General features: G+C 38.5%; 1 protein-coding gene across 2 annotated transcripts in view; it reads left to right on the top strand.

The window, feature by feature from the left end:
- LOC143284476 (uncharacterized) overlaps window positions 1–20,270 on the top strand; it is a 74,585-nt gene that overhangs the window by 43,300 nt on the left and 11,015 nt on the right. For both annotated transcript variants that reach the window (XM_076591148.1, XM_076591147.1), the window contains 6 exons: window positions 2,116–8,159; window positions 8,716–8,897; window positions 10,139–10,300; window positions 10,843–11,005; window positions 15,990–17,763; window positions 20,118–20,216. In XM_076591148.1, the coding sequence (XP_076447263.1) occupies window positions 2,116–2,131 (16 nt within the window). In that variant the 3' untranslated portion in view covers window positions 2,132–8,159; window positions 8,716–8,897; window positions 10,139–10,300; ... (1 more) ...; window positions 15,990–17,763; window positions 20,118–20,216. The remainder of the gene's footprint in view (window positions 1–2,115; window positions 8,160–8,715; window positions 8,898–10,138; window positions 10,301–10,842; window positions 11,006–15,989; window positions 17,764–20,117; window positions 20,217–20,270) is intronic.

Below are 20,270 nucleotides of genomic sequence, written 5' to 3'. Positions count from 1 at the left end.
CCTGTTCGCCAGTTTCAGTAAATTTGTGAATCTTAAAAATTGTGTCACTGATTTTATGTAGCAGTCAGGTATTTAATGTATTGAGAATTTTGTTTTCATAAATTATGTGTTTAAAAATGAAGTATAAAGATAAAAGTTGTACACATGTTCATAATTATTTGCTGTTACTGTGTTAACTTTTTTTTTAATTGTCCGTAACTGCACAGAAAAATTAAGCTTGTTTGGTTGAATTTTCATTTTCTGCTAACTAATTGTTTTACCGCACACTTTGAATGCTTTTATGCCCAGTTGCATTGGATGTCAAATGTTGTTTCTCACCTCTGTAAAATCACGTTATGCCATGTGTGGTGACAGATGTAGAATGACAAGAATGACAATGACTTTGCACCTTGTGTGTGTTGGTACGCATACTTGTAGAGCTGAAAGTATTTGAATTGAAACACTCAGTGGATAGCAGAACAGTGATATTTCTGTGTTCATCACAGGATGGACAATGATAGAAATTGTATGCAAATGTTTGAAAACATATTCGTCTCAAAATTTGAAGGAAAAAGTTACAAACACACATGTACTCTCACAGAAACAGCCATAGGAGTTTGACAGCATTTTTTTCTTTAAAAAATTTTTTTTTTTGTAATTCATTTTCATCATATTTGGTAGTGAATGTGGTTTGAAAACGTGAGGTAACTTCAGGTCCTTTTTTTTTTTTTTGTGCGTGGATATATTCACATTGTTTTCTGTGCCTCAAAAGAAATGTAATCTAGATGGGTCCAATCATTACATCTTCAGATTTTATCTGTCATGATCTTTAAAGCTCATCTGATACAGTGATGGTAACACATCTGTGTGTGTTTATGTGTGTGTTTGAGGTAACTTAGAGGTCCGTTATTATCAGGATCACAATAGCGTGCATTTAAAAAAAAAGCCCTGTATCTTTTATTTTTGTGTCACATACATAAACATTATTTGGTATTATTTGTTTTGATATTATGTTTATGCATGTATACACATATGCATACTTGCTTACACACGCGCGTGCATGGGTGTGAGCACACACACACACCACACTACACCACACCACACCACACCACACAAGTGATAGTCTATTAATTATAATTGCTTACACACACACACACACACACACACACACACACACACAAACATACACAACACAACACACACACATACACAACACAACACACACACATACACAACACAACACACATACACAACACAACACACACACACACACACACACACACACACACACACACACACACACACACACACCATACAAAGTGATGATGATATGTATTTATTGTCATTTATTTTGTTTGTCCATGACAATTTCATTGAGGTAAAGAGATGTAAACATTAACCAGCAGACAAGCTGAATGACTTTTGTTCTTTCAAGGTCTCTAAAGAAAGGCACACAGCATGAAGAAAACACTGTTGAGGGAAAGTTTCTGGGGGGTAGTTTCTGACTTTCTCTGCACCTCTTATTTACCCGTATATTTACCTGTATACAAGTTCATGGGAAAAGTGGCAACAACTTAAATATATCATTAGTTATATGCTTTTAATAGTTTTATTTTTCTTTTTATACTGAAAAATGCAAATGTTACACTTACAGTATTTGTTCAGTATTTTATTTTGAAGTATAAAAAAGTATACACAGATCATGACTGTAAACTTGATTCATTTACATGACATGGTCATGTATATATTTAAATATGAATTACAGATACCATTAGTTCTGACATAAATAAAAGTCGAAAATTCAGGAACTTCTTTCTTAATTTGTTATTATTATTATTATTACTATTATTATTATATTGTATTGATGTCTTCTTTTTTATTTAAAAAAAAAAAAAAAATGGTTGGGAGAAATGGTGAGAGTATTATTCAGTGGGATTTTTGCTAACAAATGGATGGAAAGATGGCATAATGATAAAATATGTTGACTTTTCTTTTTAAAAAGATTATGACAATTTATTTTTCATTTCTCTTTTTCTTACTTGGTTATTACTTCACCTTCTCTTACTCTCTTGATTAGTGGATTCTCGTTTATGAAATCAATTCTAAACGAATGCTTTATTTTTTTCTCTCCTCCAGCTACAAAACAGAATAAAGAATGTATCGGACTTGCAACAGCAAATCCTACTGGAGCTGACGGAACTTGTCATGTGCCATCCATCATCACCTGCATTCCATTTTCACGTCTTCGTCGCCTTCCAGTTCCACACCGCCGTATAAAACGGCCAGTGAAAAGACTGGGAAAAGCACAAAAGTGCACTGTGCAAAACAGAAAGGTTTCAAAAGCATCTGTCATTGTTCAGATTAATCCATCAGCACTATCCCAAACCCCAAGCATATCATCTTCATGCACATCAGTTACTGCAAGAAAGAACAGTGAGAATGTGGACAAAGATTTGCAGTGCTGTTTTACACAAACTACACATGGTGGAACGGTGGGTGAGAGACAGAATGGGGATCATAAGGATGGTACAGTATCATTTGAAGACAGTGTGATTGTGAAGCAGCAGCAGCAAGTATTTTCAGGCTCGCTGCAGCCTGTAGCTAAAGGCCATTTGTCCTGTGGTGCTGACGGTGCCACACACAAAGCCCGTCATGTTTCTGATCCATGTCCTATCGAGGATTCTTCACACGATAGATACTGTGGCCAACCCATGTACTCCCATGAGACCACCAGCCAACCACTTCTGCAGGATAGGCAAAGATCAGATCCTTGCATCTATGACAGTGCAGGTAGTGCTGCTCAAAGAAGCTATGGCAGTGACTATTTGGAGGAAGCAAAGCAAAACTCACAGCTTCATTCTGAACATGATGAGCAGCTTCGGTCTGCTAAGCATGATGTCCTTGAGGATGGTGAAGCTTCTGTACCACTGGATGTCTTGGAACTGGTCAACCGTTTGAAGGTTTTGGCCAAAGAGAGGATGATTGAAGAAGCAGTTGCCAAACTCATGAACTTGGGTGCTTCATGTGAGAAGTCCCCAGCAGACAGACAGATAGAGGGAAAGACATTTGAAGACAGACAGTGTTTATCACACAAGAATGAGCACTGTAGTTGCTCTGTGGACAAGACAGACACTTCTTTTTCACTTCCATTCAGTGAGGTTTCATCACAAAATTGCCATGCAGGTTACTTGGCTAGTAATGAAGCAGACGTCAATCTTGGCTTGAAGTCCTGTGGCATATATTGTGAATCCTTTGTCAAACCACGGAGTGAAAGTTGCAAACCACAGCAGGTGAAAAGCACTTGTCCTGCAAAACCATTCCATTTTCAGATTGAGAAAAGTAATGGAAATGAGTTCGTGTCTCTTGAAAATTTATGCAGTCAGCAGACAGCAGAAACACAGTGTGGGCAGGCAGACAGGATTCTTAGTGACGGTTGTTGTGATAAACATGTGCCACCTTTGTTACTGAGAAGGCAAGCTGGTTCAGAGAAAGGCAAGTTTCAGATAGTGAAAGTTCATCCTTTTTCAGACTGCTGTGTGGATAAAACATGGTTTGGAAAGACTTCTGAAGTGGACATTTCTAACTCTTGTAGCTGGAACCTGAATACAGAAAAAACACTTAGGGTGCAGCATCCTGTTGATGTTCAAGTGTTCACGGTACACAGATACAGTCATGAAATCAGCAAAGATCAAACAGATAAAGGCACTGCAAGTAGTCTAGACCCAGGTAACATTTCTGACAGCATCACTGCTATGATTGAATCAGGTGTTCTGCAAACAGAAGAATGTGACAGTGATGATATTGTTGAGCAGATCAACAAGATACTGTCAGAAAGCAACAGTCCATCGCATATCATGCCATTGCATTCAGTTCTCCAGGAAAAGTCTGATCAAGAAACTCAGCAAAATCTTTCTTTGTCTCACATGTGTGTCTCAAGTTGTGGGACTGTTCAAAATACCAGGCAGACTGACACTTTTAGTGCTGCTGTTGCTGCTTGTCCCAAGGGGCTTGCTGAATTAAAAAAGAATGTTAAAAATGACAAGGAAAATAAGAAGAAAAGACGAACACAATACAAGAATTGGGGGATGAAGACTAGAGGTGTATCAGTGTCCAGCAAAAAGGGTTGTAAAGACAGGCAGCATAGCAGTAATCAAAGTCTACCCACAGAGTCTGATATTTCCCATGAAACAAATTCTGTTCGAGTATCTGATATCCATCATCTTATCAAACCATGTACAGTTGTACTCACAGACTTGAACAGCTCTGGATTACAGCTGAATACACATGACCAGTACAGTATCATTCATGGCAAAATAAAACCACTTGCCAAGAATATCATTCATCCAGATATTTCTGAGAATCAGAATGCCAATGAGGACTGTCATAAAAACCATGCCAGCTTTCACACTGTGTGGAAAAATAAAACACTTCGGTGTGATATACCCCAAGTCCCGACATCTAATGAGTCCACAGAATTGCAAGATGATGTTGCTGTTTGTATTCAACTTGAAGGCAGTCAACCACTGAGCTGTAATGGTGATTTGTTTGCCAGCAAGCTGGAATCAGAAGATGCAAAGAAAAGCAGTTCTGAGCATGTCCACCAGGCAAAGAGCACAGAGAAATCAGAATGTCTGAAAAGAACTATAAAAGCTGATAAATGCAAAACCGTTTCCTCAAATAAAAGATTACAGGCTGCTTGCACTCGCAAGGCAACAGAGGTGACTCCATGTGGACAGGCAGGAAAGGACAGCGTTTTGTATCCATCAAAAGTTTGTACAGGCTTAGACAGAAAGCAAACCAGCATGTCCTGTAAAAGAAAGAGAAACCAAGTGCTGTCGTCAAAGTACTTGAATACAAACAAACAAGGAAGTGCTTCTCAGAACCATAGCTGGCACGATGTTCTTCAGGAGATGAACACATTGAGCGCAAGCTCATGTGCAAACAAAACACCATCTGAATCTTCAAGGTGCAGTCTGCCACGTATACCAAAGAAGATCAAACAGCCAGAGAAATCTTTTCCTGTTAGCATTGCCTCAGCCTTACCATCCCCTCACAGAAGTGGACTGGAAAATAGTCACCAAAAAGATGTACAATACAGTAAATCATCTCTCAGGTCACAGGAATCTTGGAAGACAAAACCTGTGGGGGAAAAAGGAACAACTGAACATTGGTTGCCAGTGGTGCAACCACCAAAGGAGAATCAACATGAAGTGAGAGAGACTCATGCCAGTTTTGGTCCAGCAAGAACAACACAGTTTTTTAATTACAAGTGTCAGTCTGTCATAGGTGATGAAACAAACAAGAGTATCACCTTGTCACAAAATCGAGTCAGTTCTGTGCCTGTGAGAACAAATTTCTCAGCCTTCTCTCAGACAGATTTGCAGATTTCTGCACCAGGCATGCCAAGTTCCAACTGGACAGGGCACTTCAAGCAGACGTCGCCTGAAATCAGCAGGACTCATAACGCTGAATGTTGTGTGGATTTTCGCAAAACCAGCACAGTGCCACAGCTGAATTTGGAGACCTCCCAACCAGCAGTCAGTTTTATATCACAGAGGAAATCTTCTGAGGAAAAGATTGACAGAACTGTGGTTGATAGTGCTGGTGGATTCAGACCAGCAATACCACATTATGCAGGTACCACAGAGTTGAACTACTTGGGCGGGTCAAAGGTCATTCATCAAACAGGGTCTGCAAATGCACAGTTGTTACGGGATCCCAGGAAAAGAGCTTTAATGAACAGAGGTTATGCTGGAATGAAGCCAATACCCACTATTTCTTTGGATTTGTTTCAAGGAAACACGGCCAGTAACAGTGATCTTACCATGAACACATCGAGAGTAATGAACTTCCAGCCATTTCCTCCACGGGAGACATCTTTGGAAAGAGATCTAAACAGTTCAGAAAATAACTCCTCCAGTTCAGAAGCTAAATTTCCAGTTCCAGTTTGTGCATCTTGCCACAATTCAGCAGAGGTCAGACAGGTTCCTTCTCCAAAATATAGATCTTCGTCTGATAATGTGTCAAAGGTTACCCATGAAGAGTTTACAGCATCGAATCCAGACTCCTGTAAGAATATCACAGAAGACATGAAAACTGGTGCACTGAGAGAAAATGAATCCATAGAAGCAACAAACGGTGAAATTCTGTCTTTGCAAAATAAAATTGTTGTGCATTCACCCACTTCAGACAACAAACTGATGGACATGGGAGCCATACCAAGTCCGACCCAGACTGTACCAGTGCCTGATGCCAAAAGTGGGCTTTTTGAGCCCAGACATGGTTTGCTAGACACCACTTCTCCAAGCATACCACCAGAGACTGAAAGTGATGGAGATGATGCCATGCATGCTGATAATGGCACCATACCAGCATCAGATCAAAATGATTCATCAGTATGTGAAATCGTGCAGAATTCACCACCATTCATAAGTAGAGAAGTGAATAATGTGTTTCAGTCAGTGCCCATCGACTCCAATGTTCCTTCTAATGAAACTGTAGAAAAGAGTGAGGAGAACAAGAGGGATTTGCATGAAAAGGTGGAGCTCAAGACAATGCAAAATGTACTTGAGAGTTCAGACATAGAGAATCATGTGGATTTTGACATTTCTGAGGACTTAAATTGCACAACAATTGCTGGTCAGTTGTCCAGTTCTGCAACCCAGCACCATCAAAATGTAAGCAAACTGAAAATTGAGCAAGACACTGCAGGCATTCATGTACAGCTTCAGGATTTAGCTGTCACAGATACCACTGAGGACAGTGCAGAATATGTGCAAAATGGCCTGGATGATAGTTTGGACCAGCAAAACACAGAAACTGTTCTTGTCACAAAAACTACTGAGTGTTGTAGTGAACCATTGGATGATGAAGTCAGCAAGGAAAAGCATGTCTGTGAAATTTTGAAAATAGCATGTCAAGAATTTAACAAAAGCACCATCTCAGATACTGGGCCTGATGTTGTTGCAACAGATAAAAATGTGGTCACAGCAGAAAATGTGTTGGAATATTTTGTTAAAGAAAACATTGAGACCATTGAAGAGCAGACTGAAATGCAGTTCTCTGAAAAAGCTGCTGAAATTGACTTCCCAATAAATGCTATTAAAGATGTGGAACTGTCACCTGGTGAAATTGAAGCACATTGTCTAGAAACATTTGCTGAAAACATTACAGATACTAGGACTACATTTGCAGAGAAACCCAAACCTTGTATCTCCGTGTCATGCTCACCATCTTCATGTGAACAACAGGTAGATACCAAGTATGATGCCAAAACAAGCTATGCTGCCAACACAGCATGTGTATCAGCAGGTTTGGCGTGTCATTTCAAGGCATCAACAGCTGTTGCACCTCATAATGTTTCAACACATTTAGTTTCCTCTCCATCTAATGTTCACACATATTTGCCTGCTGCTGAAACATGTGTATCTAGATCCAAAGAGTCAGGTGACTGTCTGCAAGAAAAGTCGCCATCTCCAGGTGACAAAGCACAAACAAAATGTAGGTCTGATCACAGAAGAGGTGAAGAGGTCTTGTTCCCTGATGAGTTCACTGTGATTGATCAGTGTGGTGATCCAGACATTTCACTGTCGCTTTGTGATACAGTTATCAAACACTTAATTTCTGACGGTGATTTTGAAGCTGACCTGCAAGAACAGCAGAAATCATCACAAAAATCATTGAAAGAGGAAGAAAATCAAGATGAAACCATTTCTCAAAATGAGATCAAATGTAAAAGATCTCAACTTGCACCAGGAGTTCTGCTAAAGTTTGCAAGCACAGTATTGAGAAATTGTGATGAAAATAAGAAACTTGATTTGCAACAGAAGAAACTTGATGTGCAACAGAAGAAAAGACCCACAAAGAGTGCTTCATCATGCCAATCCAATTCTCCAAGTTCTTCAGCGGTACAAATAAGTGCTTCGGGATCATCTCTGAAGTCAGTGTTGTCCAGTCAGAAGAAAAGATCAACAACACAGTCTCCTGACATAGAACCTCAGTCAAGATCGCCGAAAAGGCGAAAGACACAAGTTCCTGCAGCTGATAAAAGAGCTGAAACGAAATCAAAAGAAAGATCGAGGTCACCAAGTAATTGGAAGAGAGGAAGATCAAGATCACACAGCGGGAGTCAAGCTGGAAGTCCTTCAAGGAGAAAAGAAACTGAAAGAGAGGAAAAGCGGGTGAGTAATTTAAAGACTGTTTTGATTGATTCAGTAGGTTTGGAGCTTGGATGTTTGACTGGTAGAAAGTGGAAAGCAGTATAGAATGAAGTTACTTTACCGTTTTTTCCATGTGTTGTTTTAGGCTCTTGATAAGTAGCATTTCCCTTATAATCACTACATTGTTTGCGTCCCCCACACCCCCAATTTTTTTTTCGCCTGTAAGCATTACAATTTACACAAATCAGTAGGCATCTGCTTTTGTCAAGTCATTCATCATACTGCACCCAAGTCACCACCTCTCTTGACTTGCTGGGATATTTTTGTGTAATGTATATGTGTTGTTGTTGTTGTTGTTTTTTGGGAAGGGGGGGGAGGGGTAGATATTTATTTTTGTGAACAATTGCCTGTCTGTAATGTTTTTGCTGGTGTGGGTGAAAAATGGAACTTCAAACTGAACCAGACAGAGGTGTTTGACATTGAATTGTACAACTTGTAGGTAGCTAATTTGTCTTCAGGTGCCTGGTATTATGAAGTGTTCTTTAGATTAAAACAACAAACAAAAATGTTGATGTAGCAGCCTGGTCCCACCCGATGTCGAGACAAAGAGCAGATCATTGAAGACAGACGTCACCGTCAGTATCATCCCTATGATGCCCGATCCAGGAGAGACAACTGCAGAAGAGATGATTGGAACAGGTATCAGAGGAGATATGGGGAAGAAGATAAACCAGTTGCTGACTTCAATTTGGCATACAGGTGAGTTTAATTAAAGCTGGACGACCTGTCTTGTGTTTCGTGTTAAATATAAGGTCCATATCCCACCTTTCAGTTTTGAATGCTGGGTTCTTCCCTCAGCCATCTTTTTGCCTTGTATATATTTCTTCATCTTTGAGGGTATACTTGCACATTAATTTTGAACAACAGTGAAGTGGAGGAGAACAAATGATTCTTTATAAAAAAAATTTTTTAAAAGTATGTTATATAGATAGACAAACCTGTTTTCATTGTGAAATTTAGTGTGTTTTTATTTTCCTTTGTAGCTGTATACATACATGTGTGTGTGTGTGTGTATATATATATATATATGTATGTGTGTGTGTGTGTGTGTATTAAAATTTTTTTCCATTCAAAGTATTTTTTGGAGATTGGTATTGGCTGCAAACAATGTTCAGGCTTATTTTCAGTAAATGGATTAGTGATTTAAGTAAATGTCTCCCAGAAAAGGCTTGAAAGTTTATGACAGATAACAGCAATTCAATTCATCCATCTTTTCAGTGGTCAGCAAAAGGACTTGCACTGAAAATGTGTGGTCTGATTGAAATATTGAAAGTAAAGGGTTTCATTGGTCTTTTGCTATATTTTTGTTTCTTTGCTCTCTCTCTCTCTCTCCCCTCCTCTCTTTCTTGCTCTCTCTCTCTCCCCTCCCCTCTCTCGCTCTCCCCTCCCTTCTCTCGCTCCCTCTCTCTCTCTCTCCCTCCCTCCCCTTCCCCCCCCCACTGATTGTAGCCTCCCATTTGAAAATACAATTTTCCTGTTCCAACAGTGCTAGCTGACAAACAGGATTTAACTGAAAATACCCAGGTCATAAAAGATCTCTGATTTGCTTGATTCAAGTATTTCTTATTGATAATTTTTTATTTTTTATTTTTTTTAAAGAAAAACAGAACTACTGACACCAGATCACAGATCCAGGTCATGTGCATTTCGTATTCTGTCTGGTTAATTTTCATCCTGCTGAATGATTTGGATCGTCACATTTTTCTTTCTTTTGTTTATTTATTTTATCCATTGGCATCCGTAGAATGTAAAATACATGAATTATTTCCAGTGATGACATGGGCAGTATATTAGTGTTTTGTTGTTGTTTTTTTTTGTTTTTAGATCTTCCATCACAGGAGAGTCATGCACCCGGTTAAATGATAATTACGTGTATATTATGTTGGTTTGAGTGAACTGATTGATGCAAACTGTGAACTGATTGATGCAAACTGTTGCAGTGAACTGGGAGAGCTGCTGTCAGATCAAACATCCAAGACATTTCATGCACGACTGGCAGAGAAGAATGTGAAACCCACTTCATTGTTCAGTGGCAACTGCTATAAAGGGAGGAGATTCCGTGGCTATCATTTCAGACGGTCAAAAGTACCAAGCTATTCAGAGTAAGTATTTATCATACTGTAGTAGTGGGATTAAGTATTTGTAATGCAATAATATCAGATGACACAAAGGTCAGCATTATATGTTGGCTGTTGTCAGAAATATAATTAAAAAAAAGAATGCTCAGGTATGGAGAGAGTTGGTAGTAGGTGAAAATGCTAGGTTTTAACTGAACAGTTCATGGGATAAAATCCAATGAACCTGCCATTCAGCATAAGACATATGATTGGTATTACTTTTTATAGTCTTAATACACATCATAGATAACTGCAAAAGCACGAGTTGGTTAAATTTGGCTGTCAGTGAGTATTTCATTTTTTTTCTCTTTTTAAAGAAGTATCAGTTTCATAATTTGTGCAGGATACAAAATTTCTGTTTTTGATCAGATATATTTACAAACCGCATTTTTGTGGTTGCAAAGTCAGTGTGTGGAGGTGCACTATGTGTGGGTGCATATGTGAAGGTGAATAACCATGCCATGTTGTGAATCACTGATTGAATGTGCTCATATTAACAAGAGTTTTTAAAGGTTCAAAATCCGCAGGTTTCAAGCTCTGTCCTCCATTGAAGAGAAAGCAGAAGCGGTTAAGCTTGTGGCCAGTATCGACAATAACAATAAGGAAAAAGATCAAGATTATGATGAGAAGCGTGCTCGAAGGGCAGAATATTTGGATGAGATACTGGGAGAGCTAGAAGAATCGCAAAAGGTCAGTCTTCTAAACATCAAAAATTCATCATGATTCACTAACTACCAGCTGTTGTATCTATGTTTTATGCTTTTGAGACTCTATAGGTTTTGTTGACAAATTTTAATTTCTTTATCTACATTTGATAAATTTATCTAATCATTATTCACCAGAAGTTAATTGTTCGTGCAGGTGTTACAGTGTATGAGTGTGTGTGTGTGTGTGTGTGTGTGCCATTGATCAAACATCTTTTCACATAAGTGATATTAGAAAGAAGGAAGAAAAGTAGTGTGGGTGTGTGTGCGGATTTGTTTGTAATTATGTGTTTATCCTTTGACGATGATGGTGTTGATGTGTGCATGTATGTGAGAAAAAAATGTAGAAGCTGGGAATAGTGTGTGGTTAAAGATAGAAAGAATGACTGTAAATGTTATTGATAGAACAGTCAACAAGATGACATATGCCTTTAATGTGTAACTGTAAGTGATAGTTTGTTGTTGGACTTTTCAAATGAATTAGCAATAAACTTATAACTATGAAACAAAGATGTTTTTAACACTTTTATTATAACGCATGGGAATTATTTTATCTAAACACAGAAAGAATATGGATTTAAAAAAAAAAATTTCTTTTTTCTTTCTTTCTTTTTTTTTTTTTTTTTTTTTTGCAGTCACTATTTTCAATGGTTTATATGTGTTATGTCATTGATTGAATTGTTAACCCTCAAAGTGCTGGATATGATAAAACATACATACAGAAATGCTTAAAACAAAGAGATTGTTTGCTTTACCTGTGCTCTGATTTGGGGCATTTGTATGCTTATTAGTAAGAATAGATAGGTAAACCTATACATTTTTGGAAAGTAGAGTGAATGAAGAATCAGATAAAAGTAAGAAAAAGGCTGTACCTTGTATGTAGTTGGAGATATTTCACAGGATATAATCAACAAATTTTGCACACTCATTTTCCAAAAACGTCAACCACAATGTTTATAGGTATTTTCACATCTTTTACAGTCAAAATCTCAAAATTGGCATTAAACTGTAAAAAAAATGTTTTGGCTGTAGAATCATGATATGAATATAACTGAAACAATGAAATTATAAGCATTGTGTTCTTTCTTTGAGACACACCCACCGACGCCACGCGCGCGCACATCTACAATACATTATGCAATCACAGGCAAAAACAGAAATAAATGTTTTCTTTTAGCTCATGTTGCTTTCAAAAGCAGCAAGAATGCTTTAAATCAAAAGAAATCCATGCCTAACCCACTTTACCACCCCTCCCCACCCCCATCACCCACCCTCCAGTTTTGGTGGCTGGAGACACAAAACTGAATGAACAACAAGCAAGCCAGCATGCCCAGGTGTCAAAATAACAAAGCCGTTTTCACCAGAATCCCTGTCAGCAAACGAATCATCACTGGTGACAAGGTCACTTATGTCCTGATCTTTGTCAACTTCAGTGTCACTCATTGTTTACAAAAATACAGAGATCTGGACTTGTAAACTCACCAGAACGAGGCAGTTTTACAACGGCTACCGAGTATAGCCTAACGATTTCGGACCTTATGTAAACAGAGCCACGATTGTGGCCCATCGCACTTCACAGGGAAAGCCATGATCTTGGCTCATCGCGCTCACCAGGTTAATTTGTGTTTGCATTGTGTCATTAATTGATTTATTGCTTAGTGTTTACTGTGTGTGTGCATGAGTATTCACTTGGAAATATTTTGTCTGTCAACATCAAATTTGAAAAGATAAAAAAAGGACATTTGATTCAAAATATTTCTTTTCTGGATTGTCATTGTGGAAATTTTGTGGAAATTTTATCTAATTCACCTCTGAATTTGGAAGATTTTCTTTGGGTCATTTTTTATTCATTGCCAGAGTACTGAAAAATGTAACTGTCTTACATATAAAGTTCTGGTTTTAAGATGTATGGAATTATATTTCTTGTAGTAGTAAAGAATTAAAAAAAAGAAAAAGAAAAAAAACCCAACAAATTTCTGGATGGACAACACAAACTCCACCTTCACCATGTTTATTGTATGCCAGTATGATAAAGATGTTTAGCTGCATTTCAATTTTATAAAATGAGTACTAATTTGCTAGAATGAACATCAATGGATCAGGGGCAGTCTCTTCATCTGCCACCTGGTCTGAAAGTTTTTATTGGAAATGCTCAGTAGGTGATAGATAGCTCTGATAGTTTCAAGGTAGCATTTGATTGAAATTGGGGAAAAGATGAGAATAGGTTAAAAGATCAACAAATATGTCTACACTACATGATTGGATGTTAGTGAAATGGTGATCCAGTGACTACTAGTACTACTGTCCGCTTGTGCATACTCATTCCAGTATATTTCAAGAAATTTAATATGGATCAACTTATACAGTTGGTATATCACCAGACAGCAGTTGTTAGGTTGAAAGAAAATTGGTTTGTGTATGAAATGTTGCATAGGTGCTTTTTTTTTTTGCTTTTTTTGTTGTTGTTACAGTTTGTCCAAGCTGGAAACTATGGTAGATTGTATCATTAGACAAAGAAACGCCGATCATTGTGGGCTGCTTCAGGTGGAATTGTTCTCCATCCAGTACACAATTAAAGGTTCGACAAACACTCCGTTCTGATAATGAACAGGACATATTATTTGGATTGGTATGTAAGTATTAGTAACACCTCTACTGTCCATGTTTTATATGTATTTTGAAAAATTAATATCAGACAGGGGACAAGTTATTCCTAAGTATTGTGATGAGTCCATAAGTAGAAGAAAGTCCGGAACGGTCTGCAACGACCAAAGGAGAGCAGAGAACGAGAAGTTCACAAAACAAAACATTGAATAAAACGTCACAAACAGACGCAAACAATGTGAGATACATGAATCCCAAGACGAAAACGTCCCGGAAAGCCGCAACAAACAACAAACATGCATGAAAATAACATTTCTAATGCATAAAAGGTTGGCAAAGACAGAGCAAATAATGTCACTCATCTGAAAAATGGCAGCCATTGAGAATGATTGTTTACCTACTGCTGGAAACGGCATTTCATTGGCGAGCAGACGGCGGTCTAATGGTGAGATGTCGTATCACTGAGTTGCTGCAATAAATTTTGGCCGAGAAGAGCAAACAGATAGGTCTGGTTTGACATGGTAAGTATTTTTAACCAAACTGGGAGTATAATACAAATCATGTGATTAATGATGCCTTTGTCTCTTTTTGACTCACTTGTGTAAACAAAGTGAGTCTATGTTTTAACCTGGTGTTCGGTTGTCTGTGTGTGTCTGTGTGTCCGTGGTAAACTTTAACATTGACATTTTCTCTGCATATACTTTGTCAGTTGACACCAAATTTGGCATAAAAATAGGAAAAATTCACTTCTTTCCAGTCATCTTGTTTAAAGCAATATTGCACCTCTGGGATGGGCACAAAAAAATTAAAAAAAGAAGCCAAATTATATGCAAACTGCATTTACGGTTATATTTATATTTTTTGTATTCTCTAAACTTGGCACTTTGATCTGATATTCTGACACAACAACAAGAGCAGTCATTATTATCATTTTTTGTTCAAACAGGAACTTTTTTGGCTAAGCATGGAAGTTATATTTATTTTGCAAACGTTTTGGTGCAGATAGTAAAAAAGGGAAATTAATCTGTAATTAATGCTAGGGGACTTAATTTGCTTTAAACTGATCTTTCTCATCTAAAACATTACATTTTGAAATTAATCTCAATGCATAAAAAGCTTGTGTGTTTTACTCTCAGTGTACGGGGGCTTTCATTATGTTCATTCGCCCAAGTGGTCTTTTTCGGAAAATACTAAAATCAGTACGACGAGTGGACTTTATAGATCTATTGGCTGAGCCCTGAAGGTCATAGGCAAAAATCAGTTGCGTACACATATTTATACACGTTCAAAGCGCGTGCTCATATTCTTCGTGAACGTGAACGATGCCATTTTGTTTCAAGTTGTTGACCTGCCCGTTCAATCCTATATTCAATCGACAATACATGATAACTTGTGATGGAAAGTGGGAGAAGGAGACCGTTAAATATTTATTCAGAGAAAGATTTGTGAACGCCTCATCACTTACTGGATTATGCCCCAAACTGCCATAAAGATATCCACAGAATCAGTCGGAATTCACAGTTAAAAATTGTAAACCATGCGAGTTAATACCCTTGAACTGATGAAATGAAAAAATTTCCAGTCTTGACTTTTCTCAAAATGAAGTCCTTTTCACTTCTTACGACGTTTATAAGTACTTGTACTTGGCTCTACATGTTATTAGTTTAACAAAATACTAAACTTTCATATAAATTTAAAACTATATAAAACTAGAATGAACATAAAAGAGAAATTAAATCGATCGACCGTGTCATACTACATTCCTGGCGGGTGTAACTAAACTTGTACATCAATCTAGATCTAGAGAAAACGGCTAAATGTTGCAGTGTGATTGCTGTGATAGCCAAGTCTCCTTTACCGCGGACTTAAAAAATAATTTTTTTATTGCCCTTAAAGATTTTTTGAATGCCCAAGATACACCAGAATAATATGATTTAAACAGCGTTCTCACTGATAATACCGCAATCGATTTATCTCCCTTTAAAAAAAAAGTATGTTTAAATATTAAATTTTAGAACGTCAGTTAAGGAGCCACGATAGCGTAATGGGTAAGACAGTTTCTTCTCACCTGAACGCGTGGGGTTCAGATCTGGTTAGGACTTTTTTTTCCTTTTTTTTTTTTTTTTTTTTTTTTTTTTTTTAACCTGAAGCTTTATAATAACAAAATTTTAATACAGAACACATTCATTTTAACGATTAGATTTTTTTTTTTTTTTTTAAAGTGTATCACAAGTGAGTCTTGAAGGCCTTACCTCTCTTGTTTATTTTTAGTTTAGTTTTGTTTTACTTTGTTTTCTCCTTTTTTTGTATGGTGATAAAGACTAATACTGAGAAAGAAAATTAGCCAAAATCATTTCTCTTTTCAGAGTTTTGGAACAGAATGGAACACTTCTGCAAAACCCAAACCGTCTGTCTCAGTGTCTGCCCATGCTGTTGTGTCTGAAGAAAGTCAAAGATCCTCTCTTGCTGAGAAGACAGAAGGTGACGATAATCAGTCTCTGCCAGCACAGAGTTCCAGTAGCACCTCTGCAGCCACCAGTGTCAGCAGGGAAGGATGCACACAAGATGATGATATGGAGATATCAGAAGACTCCAATTCAACAACACTTTCGCAACAGGAAGATCACATTTCACGACAGAGAGGAATCATTTCCAGTGTCCCTGACAGCTATGATCACCACAGCTCAAAACATTCAGAACTTTCCTCTGAAAATTCCCAGGTGAAACCAGCTGTCCTGGAGTCGTTTATTCAAGTAAACTTTGCAGATGTGCAATGTGAAAATACTCAGGTGAATTATCAAGAATCTACAGATGAGTTTTTTAATACCTACAGACGACGATTCATGCCATTTAAAGTGAAGCGACAGAAGCAGTCACTTAAGGAGTATCAGCCCCAGTGTCGCAGTGTTAATGATCACACTGACAGGAAGCAAGATATTTTGGTTGAGCCTGGCAGGGATTCACAAGGTAATACAAGACCACCTCAAGCTACAAATACACTGGAGCGTAGAAGTATGTATGAAATCTCAAGTAATGAAAAAAATGCTCCTCTGACACATTCCTGGATCACGGCTGGAATTTGTTCTCCTTTTCGTGATGTTGCATCAGGCAGTTCACAGACTAGTGGCTATGGTACTTTCCAGCCCGAATCAGAACCAGTCCACAGGGGACCCCGAACCCCGCCTGGACCATGCCCAGATGATTCACCTGGACACTCTTCCCTTGATGCTTTTGGGTTAGCCCAAAGTGGGTCAGTATTTCCAAATGATAAAAGCTTGAGTGAGTGGGAGGGGTTTGCTGAACCAACTCCGAAGTCAATGGCAAGATCTTTCTGCGGATTATCAGCAGCTCTTAACCCACCAGAACCGGTCTCAGAGGGTCATGCAGTCAGTCTGCATTCTGTGTCTGATGGATTCCAGCATGAAACCTGGTGTCAGCCAGGACAGACCCTTGATCCCAGAATGACTAGAACCAGGACTGCAACAGATCAGCATGTCTTTTTTGATGACAGGTCAGAACACCTACCTTTAATGGATGCTTGGATCGATGAAAAATCTGTATCAGTCTCCACTTCCACTTTCCTCGATACAAACTCCACTTTGAACCAGCAGAGACTCAAACTGAAGAAAGATTGTGATTCAGCACAGCCTCCAGTCTGCGAGAAGCCGGACTCTTCCACTGTTATGAAGATCATTAACACTGCCAAGCTGAACACTGCAGTTAACCAGGCCCCCTACTGCCAGACTTTGACAGGTCCCCTTCCCTTCCACAGTGTTGCAGGCAGCAGTCCTACATGTATCACTACAGAGAGTGGTTTATTTTCCAGTTTTTCTTTCTGCTCCAAGTCAGATGTATCATTTTTATCCACAACTACTACTGGTCAGATTCATGCAGATCAGCAACCTTTAATCACATCAGCATCAGTACAAGGCCAGCAGGCCCCTGTGGCATCAGAGCAGCATAATGCAGCATTTGAAACACCTCCAGCACGTGGAGAAGCAGTGAAAGAAGCCAGACAGAACATGGACAAGCTGGTGCAACAACTTCATGCTTATATAGCCAGTATTGAACAAGCCAGAAATGATGGGGAGGAGGACGAGGATTCTGTTGAACTGACACCCCCACCTAGTCCACTTCTTGGTAAGTGTTTTCTCTCCACTTTTTTGAGTGGATTATATAATTATATACAGGTATGTGTGTGTTGGGGGGCAGGCACTTTCTCAGTTTACTATGTGCTCAGTTAAGAAGACTGGGACATGAAGTCCAGGATCATCAACATCTTTAGGAGTGCTGCTTGAATTCCTGAACACTACAGGTAACTGGTGAGATTTACATCAGGATACATTATGAAAATAAGCTTTGTGCACAGCCTTATCATATAGTCATAAATTAGAAGGGATCTCATCAGTATCATTATCCACATTTTGTCATATTTCTTTGGGAAAAACAAAGTCATAGATTTTGTTTTTCATGCCCTGATTCCATGGTGACGTCACTTCCATGCTTTATCAGCTGAAGTGAGTTCTTGTTCACTCATTCTATACTGCTTGATGGCTTCCTTCATTATATTCTTTGTACTGGCCGTATGTTTATGTTAGAAGAAAAAATCTAAAAAAAAAAAGAATGGAAGTACATACAGTTGTGAAATTTTGTGTTAATAAAAAGAATAGAATGGACTAACATTTGGCTAAGTTTCAAAGCACTCACTTTATTATTCATTTTTTTATTGACTGATTTATCATATTTTGAAAAAAAATCCATGTTCTTAGCAACTGACATAAAGGGGGTGCATTTATCTCATATAACAGAAATTTCACAAATGTGGTCTTTTGTAACTGTAGACATTTCCTAGTTGTAGCAATGGAATGGGCAAATGTGTATGCACAGTGGATATCCACAATAGAATCAGTATCAATGTCACCTGGACACATACAAACTGATACACACACACATTCTCACACACATGCACATGCTGTAACGACTGTTAGCCTAGAGTACTAAAAAATATTGGGAAATAATAGAGTATTGTTGCCAGTCTTGCACGAGAAACTCCTGAAACTGATCCTTATTCAAATCTTGACCTTCAGCGACATCAGCAACAGCTGTATGTTCATCTGCTGCTGAGTCACTGTATCTAAAATCTTGTCTCACTACCAACACTTTTGCCACTTTATCCTCGCTGATATTGTCATGGGATCACTCATCAGTGTCTAAAGATTCATCATCATCTTTATCAACACCAGAGCCAGCAGTCGTGACAGCATCTATCACTTTCCGAAGGGAAATGTGCTGAGTTTACATTCGACTTTGAGACGAAGTTGACGGAGACGCCATGTTGAGTGAGCGAGCTAGAATGCAGAGTTGGGTGACTGTACGCTCGCATGTCTTGTACTCAAACAAAAATATTCTCAGCCACAATAAAAAGTACAGGTGCACTTTTGGGTGACTGTAGAACAGAGCTGTGCCGTTTAATCGACCGTTAATCTGTGAACTACGAATTCTTAATCTTGTAGCAAAGCATTGTGCGCATGAGGTACGCTATAGCGCACCTTAGTATAGAAAGAGTTAAAAGTCTTCAGTTGGGGACTGTCATTGGAAAGGATGGGGGGTTGGAGGACCAAGAAAAGAATATAGGTTCTGCTTGTTTTCTGAAGCACAAAATAGGGAAACATTAAATTTGTTGTTGATGTGAAAATTATAGAAAAATATTTCCTAGAATATTATGAAAATGATAATGAAACAATGAAAATCTGGAATACTTTTGCATGTCACATATAAAAGTCTGTGAGAATATTCAAAATCTTACAGTTTGAAATGTGTGAGAAAGAGGATGCAAACATAGAATTGATATTGTAAAAATGTACCAGTACATTAATGGTGGACAAAGTGGCACATTTAAACTCATCTTATATATCCTGTCAGTTCTTTCTGTTCATGTTTAGTGGTGTCTGTATGTGTGGGCACAGCATACAGTAGCCTTAACATGTTTCCAGTGCCTTGTCTTCTTCTGCGTTCTCTCGTATGCACAGGAGTGGGCTTTTACGTGTATGACCGTTTTTACCCCGCCATGTAGGCAGCCATAGTCTGTTTTCGGGGGTGTGCATGCTGGGTATGTTCTTGTTTCTATAACCCACCGAACGCTGACATGGATTACAGGATCTTTAACGTGCGTATTTGATCTTCTGCTTGCATATACACATGAAGGGGGTTCAGACACTAGCAGGTCTGCACATATGTTGACCTGGGACATCGTAAAAATCTCCACCCTTTACCCACCAGGCGCCGTCACCGTGATTCGAACCCGGGACCCTCAGATTGACAGTCCAACGCTTTAACCACTCGGCTATTGCGCCCGTCCAGTGCCTTGTCAATTCTTACAGTTCAAGTTTAGTGGTGTCTGTATTATATTTTGACAGAAATAGAGACAGTTCATTTTGATGTTTAAGTTGATAGCATAGATGTTAGTTACAGCAGGGTGCATGGAATATTTGCAGTGAGGAGGCGATGCAGAAGTTATGCTGTTCGTGTACCTTGGAAACCCAGACTGTGGCCTGGCTTACCAGCTGCTATCACCTTTGAGGAACGAAGTCCAGGTATTGATTTGGGGAGAGAGAACAAATTCCATTCATATTTATGTCTGAGGCAAA

The sequence above is a fragment of the Babylonia areolata genome, chromosome 8 (genome assembly GCF_041734735.1).
Source record: "Babylonia areolata isolate BAREFJ2019XMU chromosome 8, ASM4173473v1, whole genome shotgun sequence".
NCBI lineage: Eukaryota > Metazoa > Mollusca > Gastropoda > Neogastropoda > Buccinidae > Babylonia > Babylonia areolata.
The sequence above is the reverse complement of the archived record's forward strand: the minus strand, read 5'-3'. Positions and strand labels throughout refer to the sequence as shown.